This window comes from Thunnus albacares, chromosome 8 (genome assembly GCF_914725855.1).
Source record: "Thunnus albacares chromosome 8, fThuAlb1.1, whole genome shotgun sequence".
In the NCBI taxonomy this organism is placed as follows: Eukaryota; Metazoa; Chordata; class Actinopteri; order Scombriformes; family Scombridae; genus Thunnus; species Thunnus albacares.
This window is the reverse complement of record NC_058113.1, coordinates 25904678-25924936: the sequence shown is the minus strand read 5'-3', so window position 1 is coordinate 25924936 and position 20259 is coordinate 25904678. Positions and strand designations below refer to the sequence as shown.

The 20259-nt window shown below is 38.2% G+C and overlaps 2 protein-coding genes and 1 long non-coding RNA gene across 4 annotated transcripts; 1 reads left to right on the top strand and 2 right to left on the bottom strand.

Annotated features, from left to right (window-relative positions):
- Positions 1 to 275: 275 nt before the first annotated feature.
- Positions 276 to 4438, bottom strand: LOC122987316. Its single transcript, XM_044359130.1, has 3 exons — positions 4103 to 4438; positions 1945 to 2199; positions 276 to 382 (listed from the first exon to the last, which is right to left on the bottom strand). The coding sequence occupies exons 1-3, from the start codon at positions 4380 to 4382 to the stop codon at positions 276 to 278; spliced, it is 642 nt and encodes a 213-aa protein (XP_044215065.1). The 5' UTR covers positions 4383 to 4438.
- A 4166-nt stretch (positions 4439 to 8604) lies between these two features.
- psmc4 (proteasome 26S subunit, ATPase 4) lies at positions 8605 to 16185 on the top strand. Of its 2 annotated transcripts, none has more exons than XM_044358219.1 (11): positions 8605 to 8701; positions 9370 to 9468; positions 11222 to 11408; positions 12788 to 12934; positions 13268 to 13377; positions 13624 to 13717; positions 13895 to 14062; positions 14287 to 14363; positions 15069 to 15237; positions 15494 to 15549; positions 15714 to 16185. In XM_044358219.1, exons 1-11 carry the CDS (start codon positions 8669 to 8671, stop codon positions 15825 to 15827), a joined length of 1254 nt encoding a protein of 417 aa, XP_044214154.1. In that variant the 5' UTR covers positions 8605 to 8668; the 3' UTR covers positions 15828 to 16185. The 2 variants fall into 2 exon arrangements, with proteins under 2 accessions (XP_044214154.1, XP_044214156.1); XM_044358221.1 differs by having other exon boundaries at positions 8673 to 8758.
- A 1982-nt stretch (positions 16186 to 18167) lies between these two features.
- Positions 18168 to 19333, bottom strand: LOC122986811. The gene is made up of 3 exons (XR_006404390.1): positions 19251 to 19333; positions 18742 to 19025; positions 18168 to 18460 (listed from the first exon to the last, which is right to left on the bottom strand). It is a non-coding gene; the product is annotated as an uncharacterized LOC122986811 (long non-coding RNA).
- Positions 19334 to 20259: the final 926 nt, after the last annotated feature.

Below are 20259 nucleotides of genomic sequence, written 5' to 3'. Positions count from 1 at the left end.
GACATGGCACAGTCTTGTTTTCGGCCCATTATGATATATTCAGATTTTGAAGGGTGTTGTCCCTAACTGAGGATGCAGCAGCTTTTGTCTCTTACGCATTTTCAACAGAGCAAGAACAGTTATTTTATCACAAATAATATTTTCATCCAGAAAGTGCTCTTCTTTTAACTTGAAGTTGGTTAAAAATAACTTTGATCTTGAAGTTGCCTTGGAGAGACGCATCTCTTTCAATCTCCATTGCTACGCCTCTCCATTACAGCCAGATGTTGACGAACTCATCTGTTTTTAAGCGTGGCAATGATCAGGCACAGCAGGATGATGGTGGGCACCAGGAGCAGAGCCACGTACAGGAACCACGGCTCTGGAGGCACCACATCTGGCTCTGAGAAACACAAAAACGTGAAATGCAATCCTAAGATTAAAGCACACATAGTGTTGGATGTATTGTATTTTTTTTCCCATGATAAATCTAATTACAACTAAAGGATCAATCCACCCAAATTACAAAACCCACAAAAAACAAATGACACCTTTCCAATATAAAAACAAGACCAACCATCTGCATGGCTAGATACCTTTACATCTTAATAGAAAAATGTGTCTTTTTGTAATTTCAGTGAATAGATAAAATAGCAGCAGAAAGCAAGGCCTCGCCACTGTTAAGGACAGAAATTTAGACTTACCAGAGCCAGTTTCTGAACATTTTTCATCATCTCCACCTTCTCTATCCACTAAGAGGAAGACATTTAGATAAAAAGAGTTTTTATTTTAATGATGGAATTGTGTATCACTTCTGGATTATGCTTGAAGTTGCTCAGCTGTAAAATAAAATTCACTCACAGTTTCATTATTAAAATGTTTAGTTTGAAGTCTTTAAGCTAATAAAATATGGAGACAAGCTTCTCTTTCCTAGCGGGTGGGCATATCTAGACAAGGTGTGGATAACTGAAATGATGCTGGAACCACAGAAAAGATGTCAGAGTTGATGTGTTCCTGCTAGATAGTGTAACATTAACAATTCTGTCTGGGGCTTTGGTTCAATGTCACTTTGATTATGCAGCCACCTTCTGGTACAACAGTTCTCTGCAACTCACTAAAAACAAGCTGCAGACTGCTCTAAATAAGCTCATTGGGGTCATGTTAAAACTTCCATCTAGATCTCACACATTTCTAAAATCTCTTACGGTGTAAAGAAGAATTATGGAAATTAAGTTAGGTTTCACTCAGAAAACTGTGAAGAATACAGATTGACTAATACTATTCATGTTAGGTTCAAGAGTTCCATATGTATAAATACATTTTATACATTGCTGCAGTTTTCTGGAAGCAGCCTGAGATGGATTTTACACTCTTACACTCTGGTTGCTGAAAAGTCAATCATAAGTTTGTTTTGTTTGTTTGTATAACTCAGCCTTGTCTGTTCTTTTGTGTGTTTTGTTATTGATTGTCTTTTAACCTTTCTTGCCTGAACTGAATATCATCCTATCTTCCCCCTTTTCCACAATGGAAATGTGTTTTTATCCTTGATATTTTAATTGTACAACAGGACTAGGTGACCATAGTTTTGTATGTACCTTTCGTGTTGTCAAATAAATCTATTATCCATCTAGTCAAAACTTTGGAAACACTTTCTCATTCAAGAGAATGGAAAGGTGTGTCAAAACTTGTGACTGTTACTGTACATTACCATAAAGTGCACATTAGTGAGCGATAGCATTATGACTCATAACGCTGTGATGTTGGTGCTTTTTCTGACTGTTTTCAGTCTGTTGCTGGTTAAAACTGTTTCGTTCAGTTTAGCACAAAACTAGGTCCATAAGGTTAACCCTTCAAAATGTAAGATTAACCTTTTTTCATTTAGCAAAAGCTAATGAGTGTTGAAGTGTAGAGTAGCAAATGTGTACTGTGCATGCATGAAAGCTACATCAGGGGGGAGATTATTACCAGGTGGATGCCAGTAAGAGCTTTTCATGATCAGATCTTCATTCAGGTGCAGCTGACACTCATATTTCCCCCTGCCTTTCAAAGAGATGGTCTCGGAGAGCGTATCATAGGGCAGCGCTGTGACATCATTACTTTCAGCTGGGAATTTGCATCCATCATGAACAATGGACAAAACAATTCTGGGATCCCTGGTCACGTTTACTTCACACTGGAGCTGAGAGTCATTGTGACTGGTGAGGTTAAAGAACATGGTGTCTGAAATGAGAGACAGACAGATACGATCTTAAACACATACATTTTATTTCTGGTATTGTCTAGATTTTAAAGCCCCCAGACACAGAGTGTCCCATCACCCCAATTTACCAACATGCTCACGAGAAACCAGTTTCTTTTGTGCAAATGTTTATTTTAACATTAGCCAGTGGTGCGGCTGTGGAAACTGGCATATTTGAACTTATTTATTTCTGTTTTAGATGTACTCTGACTTTTGTCTGAATTATTTTATATATAGACCTAACTATGGCTACGTTCACATTACATGCTTAGGTATCCCAAATCCCTTTTTTGTCTCCAAGTGACTCAGATCTCTTTTTTTTTCATATCAGATCTGGGTCACTTGCATATGTGGTCCTAGATCTGACTCATATCTGATCTGTGACTATGAAACCACTGTCAGAATAGTCAGATCAGAATTCATGTGTTTTTTTAATGTCTTACATCTCTGTGCATGTTGCCTGTGGACATCATTCAGTATCAGCACCTCACAGTCCGGTAAAAATCATCATCTGTATCGTCTGACGACATCCACAACAAATAATTCTGGACATGTGTGCTAACACAGCCATGTTATCCATGTTAATGATTTGACTGCGGCACAAATGATGTTATTGTTGTTATTCTTGTTTGTGGCTCACCCTTCAGTTAAATCTGCACTTGTGTGGTAGTTTAGGCCTCAGTAGTGTTCTCACTATAACTGGATACCTGCCACTGATAAACATGAATGTGAACCATCAACACAAAAAGATCAGATCTGACTAAAAAATATGAATTGAGTATCCAGGCCTGTAATGTGAATGTAACTTATAAGTAGTAATCTTTTCTTTCATTCCAATACATTGCTATTCTGAGTGTTGTTTTCCCTTTCTGAAGCCTTTGTCCTGCACACATGCTACCGTAAAAACCCTGTTAGAAACCTGTTTAGGTGCATGCCCAAGAATTCAAGTTTCTCCAGAAGAAATGTAATAATCTCTCTCTCTACATCTTTCGTCCCGTTTAAGGACACCAGAACTACCAGGACTACAGAGAGTCAACAATAACCAGGTGACTAAAATACATCTAAATGTAAATTCTGCACTCAACCCTAAAACCAAGTACTAACTTTACATTTAAGGCTTTTGAAATTGCAATAATAATAACAATCGTAATGATCTTTAGTCATAAATATACGTACTAAATCTGGATTACGCTTATCCATAACTATCCATAAAATCACCACTAAGCCAAAAATGTGCTCTTTCAAAGGCATAAAAAAGACCAAAATGCCTCTAAAATTCACATCAATTACTACATATATCTTGGAAAACCAAGTGAACTGCTGCATCCTTATGTGCATAGCACCATTTGGGGGTATGCGCAAAATGAGTTACCCTAAATGCGGCTCTCAAAATCTCAACTTCAGGCTGCAGATGAAGCCAATGCATCACATGTATCACCTGCATGCTTGTGCTTTTCAGACTTTTGCTTATATTTGTTAATTTTACATCTGTTACATCTGTATATATATCCCACAGAGGGGGATCTTTTTTATGCCTGTCAACAATTCTTAAGAAGTTCTATGACAACTGTCAAAGTCATGAGATCACAAGTAGGAAACCACAGAAATTACATCATTGGTTATAGATGAAGCATATTCAAGCTCTTACCCTGCCTAATAAACCTAGTATATCCTAAAAGAGATCCTGGATCTATAATCTTAACCCTGAACCTTATTCCCGTCCCTCGTCTTTTCTTAATCCTCCTGACAAACCAGAACTATATCCCAGTTTTTTTGATGATGAAGTTTAGTAATATACTCTCAAATCTTTCTCTCTCTGTGATGACATTTGACTTCCCTTTTACAGCAATATCTTGGAAAAAAAATCCCAAAGCTTGTATTTACCGTAAACAATCAGTAAAGATTCACTTCCATTCTTCCTAAAACTTCCGTCCTTCTCTGTGGTGATGGAGAGTTTGCACAGGTACTTCCCACTGTCGGCCCACGTCACATTTTTCAAGAGTATGGACTTGTCTGAAGAGTTTTTGCTGTCATCCAGAATTTGTACACGTTCCTTATTTTTGTCAGAAAGGGGCACGAGCTGTTCTTTGGATTTGTACATCCAATACAGAACTGGTGTAGTCATCATTTTCTCATCATGGGAAAGATTGAGCCTGCACGGCATGGTAAAATCATGACCCAAAGTAGCGGTAAGCAAAGGAGGCTGGTGTACTTGGACCTCAGAGCGAGTACCTGAGAAAAGATATAAATAACATGACAGGATTTTGGGTAACCACAAACATTTCCTATGAAAGTAGCCTCCATGGAAATGGTCATCTGTGTTCTATTATATTATTTATCATGGTGTTATGATGTTACAGGACCACAAAGACCACAATTTTAAAAACCTAACTTTCTGTCTGTTAAGCACTTGAGCGTTGCATTTTAGATTCACAGGTTATGTGTCAGAAGTTTTTGGTTTACTGCCATCTCTGGTTTACTTGAAACTTTTAAGGCTCAATACTTTCTAAACAATCTTGAAAGTCCCGTCCATTCATAAATGTGTTTTCCTTATTGTTACTTCATTTGAATGTCTGACCTTCACTGTGCAGAATGATGTATGTGCAGAGTTTGACTATGAAGGCTGTTTTCACTTTCAACTATTAAAAGTGTGAAATTTCTCTGCGCTAAATCTCAGTTTTTGTGGTAAATATTTGCATATTCACACACTGTGGATTTTTCAATGAGGGAGAAAGAGTAGATGTCATTTTGCGTGTGTCTCGGGCCACTAATATCAGGCTTCTTACGTCAGTCGCAAGGTAACAAAAGAAGTGAGGGTCTTCTCTCCTTAGATTACTCATGGCCAAAATGGAGAACTAAAACTACTTTAGCAACATGAGATCAGACTTGTTAATCAGAGGCAATTCTTCATCTAACCTGGAGCTTGTTGTTGCTGTCACATATCTGGAAAATACACCAGATAGTGTGAGACACACATCTGTGTCATCACCGCAGCAAAGAAATCACTGATTAATGGTTAAAATCGACTGACTGAAACCTGAACACTGGCAAATAGTGCAAACACTGAGCTCTGAAGATTAGATTTGAGAAATAAATCTGAATCGCCTGCGAACATGTATTTAGACTAGAGCTTATGGTTAAACACACAGTACTGAATGGCACAATACATGAATTCCTCTGTATTTTTAATGATAGCTTAGGTTCTCTATCACAAACACACACACAAATCAAAATATTTAAAGTTTTACCTGAGACCATAAAGTAGAGAATCATCCACAGTGTCCATCCCCATTTCATTAAAATTAAGCTGTGATGCAACTCAGACAAAAGAACCTTAAACATGTCTCTCGACTGAAGGGACGTTCAAAAGATACAGGCGTCTGTTGCACCACTTCCTCAACTTGAATTGGCGCAGAGGGTGGAGAATATGCTCATCTTCAAAATGTAAACAAATGTAACATGAAGATTCATACACCCAATATTTTATTATCATTGACAGTGCAAAGATGTAATTTCTTAACTTTTGCAAAGAATTGACTTTTTTTTTTAATGGAAAAAGCACTTTATTATAAATATATCCTCAGAAATCATTTAAAACTGAAAGCAAAATCACAGGATGTGGTTCCTTTGATTGTAAGACTAAAGGAGAACAGGACATTCTCACGTGTGTTTTGTAGTTTGGGATTATAAAATAACAAAGTTGATAAAACAATCTCCAGTCAAGATCCAGTTACTTGCTTATTCTGGAGCTTTCAACTGTATCACATAGTCTTCATCAGCAGATAGAGTTTGTTCAATTGTCATGAAACTATAGATGTTGAAATTTTCCTTTATTTTGAACCCTTTTAGGACCTTTTGTCCATGTTGGCTTAAAAGTTGAGCCTAACAGTTCTTTATTGATCTTGGAAACAGCAGTTGACAAAACTGCCTCCACTCAAGGGCCACTTAATCACTTGGTCTGGAGCTTCTGACTGTGTTGCAAGCAAGTAAGTGGGAATTGTTTTGTTACTTGTTTCCAGAAAGCATTGAGTCAAGAGCTACTGGACTTGTTGTAAATTCTTTAAGTATTTTGCCTTGCATGCAAAAGGCTTCAGAACTGACTGACTCGTGGGGAGTTATTCAACCTCTGTAGGATTGTTAAAGGACAGGTTCACAGTTTTTCAAGATGCTGGCCCTCCCACTGTGCAAAAACACATTTAAAAGTTTATTTGAAGCTAATATGAGGTTTCAGTCATCCAAATGAGTCAAATCAAATAGATATCTTCCAGCATTACAGTATTTTTAGTGCCAAAGAAAAAAACTGTAAATGTGGCAGATATCCACTTGATATGACTAACTCAGACTGCTGAAGCCTCATATCAGCTTCACATAAACTTTTCAATGCACATTCATTGAACAAAATGACTGTGTGGACACACTGTGGATTTTGGCCCCCATCACTTACATTGAAAGCGCATTTGAAGGGGATTTTTTAATAGTCATTATGAACAGGAGGAATGATTACAGCGAGGAAAACCTCTTTCCATGTTCATATGGATGCCTAACTGTTGTTTTAAGACAGACTTGAAAAATTGTGAACCTATCCTTAAACATCTTTAGGGTCATTGAGATCACATGTGGTTTGTTAGTCCTCTTGTCTATCGTGTGACAGTCGTGGGATTCACATGAGTCCAGGTGTGAATGGATGTTAAACTGTCTGCAAGGCTAATGTGGTGTCATAGCCCACCTCCTCTGTTGAGTGATGTTTTTCCATCACTCAACTTGTTAACTGTTGTTTCCAAGGTCAAGAATGAACTGTCATGCTTAGGCCAACATGACAGAGAAGTCCTAAAAGTTTAAACTTATACAATTTATCAACAACTGAGCAAATTTTGAAAGCTCCAGAACAAGCAAATAAGTGGACCTTAAGTGGATATTGTTTTGTCTGCTGCTATTTCAAGGTCAATAATGAACTTTCAAGCTCAAGCAATTTACTTTTAATGTTGTCTAGCATGCAGTGCGTGGTTTTTCAACTGCCAACACGGGTGACTAATAGATGACTAGACCATGTACTGATGTATTGACACCCTATCCCACCAGATAAAGATGTATAGACTGATGCATTGCTGACAGACAGTGGTGGGAATTTTCCACGTGTCTTCCCACACAAGAGGAAAAACATAGTTGTAGTGCAGTCATCTTGGTAGTATGTATCTTTAAAATGTATTTATTTAATTTATCATGGGTTTTTTATTCAAAATGGAAAGGAAACCATTTTGGTGTGTGTAATGTGTTTTCTCACACACTGCAGAGGTGTGAAGACCACCCGCTCTGTAACAGGATATATAAACATGGCAACTTTCTGAACACCCACTTGCACACTGAGGGCAACCAGGGACTGTGTTTCATCTGTTTGTGGTAAAGTGGTGTAAAAACAACTGTCTATTTTCATTCAATCCATAAAAAACCTTATGCCAGTTGCTCTAATGTTTATCATTTATTTTATTACATTTATGTTTTTTAAAATACAGGAAAATGTAGAAGTCACAAAAGAGAAACTGTCTTAGCTGGGCTTTGCCATACTCAACAATTCAGCCTACAACAACAGTCACATAAGCAGCTTCAGTGGTGGAGGAAGTACTCACTTCCTGTGCTTAATTAAAAGTACTAATACAGCAATGTAAAAAAAAGTCCTACTTAAGTAAAAGTACATAAATATTAGCAGCAAAATGTAGTTAATGTATTTAAGTAAAAGTAGTGGTTTTGGTCCCTCTGATTTTTGGTAAAATATTGGATCATTTGAACATTTATTGAAATTAAACCATGTGAGAAGTTTACAGGGAAAAATCACTATTTGATGGAGCTGTTAACAACTCATAGACATCTGAAATGTGACCCCGACTACACACTGCTTTTTGTAAGATGTCAAAAGCCAAAAGGTTGGAAACCACTGGTTTCCTCTTTAACAAATGTGTTGTATTTTAAAATATAGTAACTAAATAAGAAAATAATAAGAAATATAACTAAAAAAAAAAAAAAGAAAAGAAAAGTAACTTAAACTGTCAAATAAATGTAGTGGAGTAGAAAGTACAATATTTCCCTCTGAAATGTGGTGGATTGGAAGTATAAAGTAGCATCAAATGGAAATACTCAAGTAAAGTGCAAGTTCCTCAAAACTGTACTTAAGTACAGTACTTAAGTAAATTTCCACCACTGTACAACTTATGCTAATTTTGTCAGACAGTATGCGATTGATTGCTATCATGAAGCAATGTAAAGTATATATTTTGTTTTGTGACTTGGAAGTATTACTGATTTTCAAACCATAAATTATGCACAATAAATAATTAACCTGCCTTCATAATGAAGCCTATGACAATTGAAAACCTATTCCCAGCTATGAACTCCATTACCCATACACCCTTCTGCTGACGTATTACGCCAGAACGTCAATCGGTTGGCAAAATCAACATGGAGGACATCGTAGCTGTTGAAAAGAGTCCGGTATGAATTAGTGAGATTATTTCCTGTGTTGCTGTTAAAATTCACTGAGTTTCTGTGGTAGGCATTTATGAATACAAGGTTTTGAGCGTTGCTGTACATAGGTGTTTGATGCAGTCTTTTAGCATTTGTTAGCTCGTTAACACTGTCGAAATGTAAACCTGCCAATTCATTCTCTGCTCAGTGCAGTTGCTATGTCATGCAAGTTAGCTGCTAGCATTAGCACGATGTTGGCATAGCTCAAGAAGTGAGATTTGTTTTAAAGTAGATGAGGGATTTATGAAAATATATCCACCAAATATCGATCATTTGGGGGATGCGTTCGTTGCTTACATAAACGAAAACAGAAATTGAAGAGAGAATTATTGCATTTTCGAGCTGTCAAAGTTGGCTAACGTTAAGTTAGTTGTTAACGAGCTAAGGCTAGATTAGCTAACGTTAGTCGGCTCTTTTTGTGAGGTGACTGTAGCCGAGCTCACCGTTATTGTTTATCTGTGTGTTTCTGTAAAGGTAGATATTTGCCGTCCTCTGTGCCTGAACTGAAAATAGCCTGCATCATATACATTTTCTGTTAATATACGTGAAATGTTGGATACGCCTGTTGACAAATTGCTTTACCCATTAGTTTGCTGGTAATAAAGGCTTTTTTCTTTTTTTCATGTTGTTCACAGGACGACATGCCGGCAATATTGAGCTCCAGACCTCAGACAGGTCTGTCCTTCCTGGCACCAGAACCAGAAGATCTGGAGGACCTTTACAGCAGATACAAGGTCAGAAACCTTCTCCCACATTAGTATTAATAGCAAATAATCTACCCAAACCCTATCTTCTAAGAATGACAAAGTCATCCATTGTAGGCTTCATAAGCAACTTTATTTGCTTTTAGAGATTTACTGGTATACTGTTTTATGATATACTGCTGTGAAACATTCTGACAATATCAATATTGCCAATCATTTTCATTACCGTCATTATTGTTGTTTTCAGAGAACACCATGAACACAGAGCAGTTGTCCTGCCTTCATTACCCTTTTTATTTTGTTTAGCCACAAGGAAGGAGCTTTCTACTGGTCACACAGAGACCGGATAACCACAGCACAGAGAACTAGGCTCCTGTCTGTCAAGCTCTAGCTACTGTGATTGGGGCTTTCTATATTAATATTAGCTGTCAACCTTTCAGTGTTTAGTTGCCACATTCATTGATAGAGAGAGCTGCATTTAACTTGACTGACAAACTTCCTATGTCAAAATCACACACATCATGTTCTTCCTGACTGGTTAGCTTTAGCTCTGCTGGTGTTTGTTAGTAGTGAGGTGGTGTGTAGTGTGGCAGTTAACACTAATGGTCAGTGCCAAAAAATTTCTCTGCCTTTTTAAAAAATGAATTTAACTGTTAACACCCAGCAAATAACACTTACTACAAAGTTCTTCCACTGCAGAAATCAATCGATCAATTTCATTAAGAAGAAATCATGAATTTTTCCAAATCTGAATGGGTGCATATAAGAGACACAGATGTATGTAAAGTGATTTCCAGTCAACCTACTTTTGTTTACATTTTAAACTGTTTTTGATTGATGGTTTTTCTTACGAGTCCAACAAAGCTGCAACATGCAGAGACCACTGTTTAGTGAATACAATCTAAGGCGATCATGGTGTAATTAAACTTTATGTTAACACTAATAGTAGGATTTCAGGAAACTTAAATGAAGTGATTGTACTGATTATTCTTATATTTTTGACTACGATAATTGTAGCATGAACATTTTGTACTGGTACATCCCTGGTTGGTTTGTTGTTTGTTTCTTCACAAAAAATAGAGGCAGGGATTTCGCTTGAATTTATGATGGTTACAACGGCTTTCAAAATGGAATAAAATAGGACAGAAATTAAAATGACAGTAGCCTAGTATGAATAGCCTCTCATGTAGGATTATTTTCAGCAGATCAAATAGTATAATATAGTATTTTATATAACAGATGAAACAAAATGGGAATATGGTCTTTTATCAAGCTAAAGTGAAAGAAGAAAGACTGGTAAATTTTGACCAGATTGTATTTACAAGGTCCACTGACAAAGCTTTTCTTACACACCAACTTCTTGTCACATTGAAAATGATAAACATTTCTGAAATTAACCTTTTGATGTAACTGTTAGATAGACTAATATAAATTGCTTATGATGACTTATCTTTTAGCAAACATAACTGTATATTGTACGTATAAATGGTCTGGTGTAAATGTTATGTTTGGAAATATTACATTTTAGATCCTTTTCATTTCAGATACTGGAATCAATCAATGCCACTAGTATCTCTTTCTTGATTTCTTTCAAAATGGGTTTAAAAATGTTTGTTTGTTAAATTTTTGTCCTGTCAGTAATTCTTCATCTCTCTACATTCACACACCACCCACCACAAGGGAAGTTGTTCGTATGACCTCCAGCAAGCATAGTTACAGTGCTTTCATCTCCAGCAGCCTTTCATCTTTCTCTCTCCCTCTCCTTTTTTTGGTGTGGTTGCAGAAGCTGCAGCAGGAGCTGGAGTTCCTGGAAGTGCAGGAGGAGTACATTAAAGATGAACAGAAGAATCTGAAGAAAGAGTTCCTTCATGCCCAGGAAGAGGTGAAGAGGATACAGAGTATCCCACTTGTCATTGGCCAGTTCCTAGAAGCTGTTGACCAGAACACGGCCATTGTTGGCTCTACCACAGGTACTGTTAAAAGAATAATGGGTATATAAAACACTGTTACAGACTGGAAAAGACTATGTAAAACGTCAATTTTTAAATAGTAAAAATATGGATCATAATCTTTTTTTGACCCTGCTCACAGTCCCACTGACTACCAACTGCATTTCACGTTTCTCCAACAGGAAAGGTGACAGGATATCTTAGAGTTGAAAGACTTTGAATTTTCACTAGAGGTCTCAGTCCAAAAATGTATGCCTGACCCAAAAAGGACCCGTGACTATTTTACAGAAGCTGAAGATGGACCCTATGTTTTAGAAAACACACAGACACAAGCCTGAACAGATTGAATTGAAGCTGAACCTCAAATGGGACCTGACTCTTGAGTCATCCCAGGCCCAAAAGTTATTAATGGTCAATTCATAGTTGCTGCATATGCGGACAGCTGCAGACATCCGGATGTGCACCGCTTCAATACATACTACAATTGGGCTCTGCATATGTAGACACATTTCACACATGCACACTAGAAAACAAGGTGGCAACTTCACGACAACAAGAGGAGAAGTTCTTTTGTTTGTTGTATCTGGAAGAACAACAAGAAAAAATCAGAAAAATACAATTGTGTGTGTGTGTGTGTGTGTGTGTGTGTGTGTGACAACTTAGTGAAAATAGGACCAAGGATGGGGATACAATACACTTAACAAGCATCCAGTTTGCTTTTCTAGAACATGCACAGTGATCGCCCTTGTAGTGCGTACATTCTTCACAGCAACTGTGCTCATAAATAGTGCGCAAATAGCCAACGTGTAAAAAGACCTTCACTGGGAAATTTCAGATAGAGAAAATCTCAACAGCAGGCATAGCTGCTTCATGACCAAAGTGCACTGCTTTTAAAGTCATAGCAGTTAAAGACATGGTAGATTTGTAACTGGGTTGGACTGGTACTCAGAGTTTTGGGTGGATAGCAGGGGAGATGTTAATTCTGCTTGTAGAGTCTGTTGTTTCCTGTTGTTTATTTTCTCATTTTGTTGTGGGAGCCACAGCTTGATGTCATTAATTTACTGAACCATGTAGAAGTGGATGTCAAGTTAAATAATAAGGGGGTGTTTCCTGCACCCAAGAATAATTAAATGCTTGGAAAACACTATAGTAAGTATCAAAAACACAAAAATATTGACTGCAAATGAAGCTGAGAATTAAAAGTGAATGAAATGGCAGATGATGCATATAGTCTGTATATTGGAATGGTTTATCATGTTCGGGCTTTCAGTGTTGTTTGAGAGAACCTGGAAGAGATGTACTGTATGCCATCAAATGTAAATTATTCAGTGTGAAGTATGTGTAAATTTAAATGTGTAATGAGTTTGTTCTTCTTTTATTCACCATTGTTCCCCTTTCAGGATCCAACTACTATGTGCGCATCCTGAGCACCATCGACAGAGAGCTGCTGAAGCCCAACGCCTCAGTGGCCTTGCACAAGCACAGCAACGCCCTTGTAGATGTGCTCCCTCCTGAAGCTGACAGTAGCATCATGATGCTGACATCAGGTAAACACTCCACCACGCTCTCCCAGAGGATTTCAGGCCACACAGTTTGTAGACATGCTTAAGTGCTGATGACAAAGCTCCTCAACACCACAGACCCCCTGAGCGTGACCATGATCATGTATGGAGACTACTATTTTCCCATTAGTGTCACAGATTATTGTATTCATATTTTTAACCATCAAACAATCAAATCCAAACCCATATGCCATTAATTCTATCCATTAAAAATGCATAGATGCCATTATCTGAAACTGGTTGGCTTTGTATAAAGTGTGTTGTGTTTGAACAGCAGAGCTGGAATAACTTGCCTTTTTACCGTGTTTCTGCTCCCAGACCAAAAGCCTGATGTGATGTATGCTGACATTGGCGGTATGGACATCCAGAAGCAGGAAGTCAGAGAAGCAGTGGAGCTACCACTCACACACTTTGAGCTCTACAAACAGGTCAGATATTCTTATGCCTAGTCAGATATTCAACAGAAAAATGACGTTTCAGCATGGATTATTCATGGACGTTATACTCCTTGCGAGGGATTTGCTCAGTCAGAAAAGCAGGAACCCTTTGCTAGATGTTAAATAACTTTTATGACTTTTTATAGAAAACAACTCGCATAACCACATAAACTGGAGATGGAGACAGGACTAAGTTGTCAATCAGTCATATTCATTCTAGTCTATTTTCTATCTCAGATTGGCATTGACCCACCCAGGGGTGTTCTTATGTACGGACCTCCAGGTTGTGGCAAGACCATGTTGGCCAAGGCTGTGGCACACCACACTACAGGTAAGTCCACCATATCAGAAACACGTATGTGTTTGTCACTGCACAATAATTACATCCTCAGTATCTTCCTGTTTTATACCAAATTAGACGGAAGCACCAACAGCTACTAACTACATGTGATATCTATAGTAGATACTGTATTTTAGTTATGGGTTCTTGATCATTCTCCATCTCCAGCGGCGTTCATCCGTGTGGTGGGCTCTGAGTTTGTTCAGAAGTACTTGGGTGAAGGCCCTCGTATGGTGCGTGACGTCTTCCGGCTGGCGAAGGAAAATGCCCCCGCCATCATCTTCATTGACGAGATTGATGCCATCGCTACTAAGCGTTTTGATGCACAGACCGGAGGTATGAACATATGTAGCTCACATGTAGAATTAGAGTATACAAATCCAACTCATAATTCTGTTTAGTGTCATATAAGATGACCAGTGGACTTCATTGGAGTTCAAGTTCTGAGAAAGTGTCAGGGATTTCTTTTTTTTAAGATGTTTGTGTATTCATGTTTACATCCTTATAAATGCATTTACATCATAGTAAAAATTTGCCTCTGACCTTGTTTTCTTCTACAGCTGATAGGGAGGTGCAGAGAATCTTACTCGAGCTGCTTAATCAAATGGACGGCTTTGACCAGAACGTCAATGTCAAGGTGAGCCAAGTCCCCCCATCTGAGAAAGCTCTTAACTATTCCCTTGTGACTGCGCCATCTTTGGATGTGCTGACTTGTGGTGCCAGTGATGAAGCACCGTTTGAGTCAAACCAAACCTCCGCCTATCTCTATCATCCATTCATTCACCATGCCATGTGTCAATTCATTCAACTTAGAAAACACCCAAAAAGTTTATTTTCTGTCATTCTGCCCATAAGCTATTTACAGATACATTACTGCTCAAACAAAGAAAGTCTTCTGTATATAAAGAGGATGGTGGAATTTGTATATTTAAGTTGCAGTTCAATATCTGCAAATCTTTTCTCCTGTTGAGTCATGTTTCTAGACAGTTTCTACTTGTTAAATACCAATGAAAATGCGTAGTACAAGCAATTAAAAGGGCACTGATCTTTATTTTACCTTTTTCAGTTGATCAGCATTGTTGTGGGGGACCTAAAATATTAGTTTTAAATAAAATAAACACCAATTGATCAACGTTTTCTCCTTCCATCTTTGAGGTTATCAGTTACAAAGGATTGGCAGTCTCCTGTTGTAGATACCATCGACCCATTTGGTCTTAGTTCAGCTCATTTGTCTCATTTCAGTGACATTATATGTGGAACTGAATGCACCCTATATCATCTTGTATCTACAAATTATCATCATGCTCATGTATCCTCTATTGACATTTGAACCCCCCCTCAGGTGATCATGGCCACCAACAGAGCTGACACGTTGGACCCGGCCCTGCTACGTCCTGGTCGTCTGGACAGAAAGATTGAGTTCCCTCTGCCCGACCGCAGGCAGAAACGTCTCATTTTCTCCACCATCACCAGTAAAATGAACCTCTCTGAGGAGGTGGACCTGGAGGACTGTATCCTTTTAGTTCCATAACAGCATGTTTATGTGTGTAAAACAGGGTTGTTTTTTTTTTAATTTTTAATGGGGATATTTTGCCCCCTAAAGCATTTGTGACAAAATGAAAAACTACAGATGCGAGTCTGCTGCACCCTATATATGCCATTTACAATGCGTGATTCCTTCATGTCTAAACACAGTGTGGATACTTGGATGTTTTGCTTGTATTGTAGCATAACTGTGTTGTTCAGTTGTCCTTAACTGATGTACAGATGTGGCCAGACCAGACAAGATCTCTGGAGCTGATATCAACTCCATCTGCCAGGAGGTGAGCTGGAGCTTTACTTATCTGTTTTTTTTTTTTCCTTAGAGCAGTGTTAGGTGAGAACTAATAGAAAAATAATCTTTTACTTTGTTCATAAGACATTTAAATATATACATATTAAAATGTGGCTTGTTTTGATGTCTTCCTTCTGTTTATTTTTGTCTCAGGCTGGCATGTTGGCAGTGCGTGAGAACAGGTATATCGTCCTGGCTAAAGACTTTGAAAAAGCTTACAAGACCGTCATCAAAAAGGACGAGCAGGAGCATGAGTTCTACAAGTAGAGATAAAATAACCACCACAGAAAAAAAGAGGTGTCCAGACACACAAGTTTGTTATTGATTTACGTCTGTGTGTCTGTATCTACAGTGTGTCTTTTGTGGATTTGCAGTCCCCGACTTGCATTGATTTTTGGACTAAATTTACTCACTGCAGCACAAGGCCTAATGTCAGATTAGCCCTGTCTCCAGCCTTGAGAAGACACACTACCATGTGATGGGTGTTTTTTATACAGGCACTCTACTGGTTCCTAAAAATATCTGTACCTCCACAGCTAGGGTTAAACATTTGTATCTATATGTACTCACTTGACACAACATTACTTAAAAAATCCATTAAAGATGTTTTCCATAAAAAAATAAATGATGGTCATTCTTTGTCTGCCTCGAAATATACAGTATGTCTTTTAATTGAAGATAGTTAACTTAATATAAAACTTGTATCATTGCGTTATATTTCTTGTCATCAGATGAATGTTGTAATTATAGCCACATTGATTAGTCGATTGATTTGTTGCTCTACAGAAAATTTATCGGTAGCTATTTAATAGATCTATTAGTGGTTTCAGTCTTTTTTTTTTTTTTTTTAAACAAAACAGGCAACAATTTACAGGATCCAGCCTCTCAAATGTAAATATTGGCTGGTTGTTTTAGCCTATCAAACTTAATATCTTTGGGGTTTTGGACATATTGCTGTTTTTTTTTTGCTTTCTTTTTTTAATTATTTTCTGTTCATAGTTTTGCAATTTGTGGCCCAAACTATTAACTGGGGAACTGGTCAACTGATCTATAACGGTAAGAATAATAATGATAATAATCGTTAGTAGCAGCCCTAGTTGTGATCATCGTTAGAAAGTCAGAGGTGTAGCAACCACCAGTGTTGCATTACTTGACCTTTATCCGCACTACTTTTGAGTTTCCTGCCAGCAAAATGTTCTTTTGAGTGATGTTTCTACAGCACCGACTCAGACTATATTGCCCAGAATTTCGAGGCAATGAAGGTGGGAAATGTTTCCCTGAAGATTGAATTGATTACTTGGACTAAAGCTTTGTGGATAAAATGGGTAGTAGCCTGATAAATAAACATAAGAAAATGTAGAAAGTAAGGAAATTTGTGTTTGGTAGATTATTTCTTTGTTGTAACGATGCTTCTTGGCAATAAATCTTATACCATTGGAAAGCCTGTTTATTTCCCTTTTAAATGTTGCCACGTTTGTAAGGAACATGCATTTGTGGGATGAGCAGCAGAGCTGAGTATGTGGCTTGCGCCAATGAAAAATTTGACAAATTTTCTCTGCCAATGCCAAACAGCTTATTCTGCCATTGACATTGTTTGGTGCTTGGTGGATTGGATGATTGACGTTTGAAGAAACAATACATATTGGCAATTTAACAATTTATTCATTTAACAAACAGGAGCCTCCATAGCGTGTGGAAGAACCATACACAGCCACAACAGCCTGGCACTTCCTCCTCATGCTGGTCACCAGCCTGGTTACACACTGCTGTGGGATGGCATCCCGTTCTTCAACCAGCATTTGTCGCAAGTCAGCCAACATGGTTGTGTTGGTCACTCTGGCACGAACAGCACGCCCAAGCTGATCTCACAAGTGTTCTATGGGGTTGAGGTCAGGACTGCTGGTAGGCCATTCCATCCTCTCCACTCCCAAATCCTGGAGGTAGTCTCTGATAAACACCGCTCTGTGGGAGCGAGCGTTGTGATCTTGGAGGATAGAGTTCGGCCCCAGACTGTGGAGATATGGGATTGCCACCGGTTGCAGAATCTCATCTTGATATTTCTCTGCATTGAGATTGCCTCCAATGATGACAAGCCTCGTTTTTCCAGTGAGGGAGACGCCGCCCCACACCATCACACTGCCTCCACCAAAAGATGTTACTCTATCGGTGCATCAATCAGCATAGTGTTCTCCATGTCTTCGCCACACTTTGAACCTCGATCCAGCTGCCAATCAGGCGCCTGATTGGAGGCACCTGGGGGTACCAGAAGCTCAAAACAAGAGTCAATAGCAACAGCAAAATAAGCTGTTTGGTATTTTGGTATTGGCAGAGAAGATTTGGCAAATTTTTCATCTCTGCTAGCCACATACTCAGCTCTGCTGCTCATCCCACAAATGCATGTTCCTCACAAATGTGGCACCATTTAAAAGGGAAATAAACAGGCTTTCCAATGATATAAGATTTATCGCCAAGAAGCATTGTTACAACAAAGAAGTAATCTACCAAACACAAATTTCCTTACTTTTTGTGCTCTGTTTATCTGTCATAAATGAACCATATTACGTATATACTAGGTAATGTATCAAAAAATCATTGGCTTACTCAACATTCATCTTTTAAAAGGAACAATATTTGTAATTAGACAAATTTAGTGGTAACAAAAAAAAAGGAGTTAGCAGTGGTGGCCGTACATCAGATAAATGTACTGTCTGGTGGATATACTCCTGCCAGTGTTTGGATCTTGGAGTTGACTAAGTCGACTCAAATTGATGCCACTGCTGTGCCGGGGTCCTTGGTTAATCCTTAAATGACTTCTCCACTGCCTCTCATTGGCTAGCTCCTGTTCTCGTTTTAGGTTTGCCCATGTGTCAAAGCAGTGCAGCCTGAGGTTGTGTCTCTCCCTGTAGGCCACAAGTGGGTGGAAGATCATTTATTATAGCATTTAAGCAGCAGTATCAGTAAGCCAAATGCACACTAAGCAGCAAACATCATTGAGATGTTACCAAACTGAGCCCCTGAGGAATAGCTTGGAGTCTATTTTAAGTTAAAATCAGCATCGCTAACCACAAAGTAGATGAAAAACAAACACACCAGTCTTTGGGTCTGTGCCATGAATGTTTGGGAACTCTTGGATATAATTTGATGTAGAAATTTGAGTTCAAATCAAAGTAGTGGTACCCACATGTGTTTCACTTGGTCTCTGGTGGGAAGATGGTAAGTGACCTGGTCAAAATAGTAGGGACAGATTTGCAGGGTTGCCAGTTCTGGCCTGTGGGACATCCTGGCAAAGAGATGATCCAACCTGTGGTTTTGTCCAAAATATTGTCCTGGGAAGAGTGTACGCCACAAGGCTGACACCAAAGCATCCACATTTGTTTGAGCTGCAGAGGGCCTGAGATTAAATAACTGGTATTGAGGTGGTTGATCTGGCATTATGCTGATAGCTGAAGGACCTGCTAACTCTGACTGATAAAAAACATTGACAAGATTAGATACAATGTACTGGCTGCTACAGAATTCAGTGATTATATCTTTATATATTCATGTAGGCTATTTTGACATTTTGTTTGACTTCTCTTAAATCTTAAAGCTTTAGAACAGGCAATTACTTTTGAAACAACCATGCATGTTCCTGTGAGTATTACGTGATAAGTCAAGTGAATTAACCAGAAGTAAATGATCTCCACTTACCTTAACTGTGAAAAGTAATCTCCTGCATTAAATACATGTGCAATTTTTGCTTTCTTTTAATTTCAGTCCAGTTCTAGAACATGAGACTTGATTTAAATAATTACAGGGCAGTTCATCATTATGGATTTATAAATGCATATGAATTGCAAGGACTATATAAATAAATGAATTTATGTAATATATAATAAAATATATAATAACTTAGTACCTAATAGCCCCTAGTAATCCCTCTTTCTTCACCCTCTCTGCACATTAATCAACTTTTGTTTGTTTTAAGCTTTGAACAGATGAAAAAGGTTTAAGTTCTTAATTTTATCCTCTCCTGTAAATCTGATTTTCTTCATTCTGGATTATAGGTATTATAAAATACACAAGGTATGTGGCACAGCCTGGCTGGTACCGTCTCATTTTTCATTTCTCTAAGATTTTACCATGTCAAATTTGTTCGACCTTTTGCCCTTAAAGGACAGGTTCACAGAAACTGTTTTTTTCTCAACATAATCATTCCTCCTGTACATCCTACTCTTAGAGGATCCCTTCATAATGCACTTACAACGTGAGGGATTGGAGCAATAAGCCTCCTTATGTGCAAAATGTATTTAAAAGTTTATCTGAAGCTAATATGAAGCTTCAGCCATCCCCAGTGAGTCAAATCAAGTAGATATCTTTCAACTTTCCAGTCTTTTAAGTGCTAAAGTTCCTCTTTTTGTTACTATACTTCCACTGCAGCTCAACAGGGAAACACAAAGAGGGAATTTGATGCTAAAAAGATTGATATGACTAACTCAGACTGCTAAAGCCTTATAAAAGCTTCCGTGACTGTGTGGACACACGCTGTGTGGATTTTGGCCCCCATCATTTACATTAAAAGCGCATTTGAAGGGGATCTCTTCATAGCTAGTATGATCAGGAGGAAAACCTCTTTCAATGTTCATTTGGCCACCTGACTGTTGTTCTAAGACAGATATGAAAAATCCTGAACCTATCCTTTAAGTCTTGGGTCTTCGGG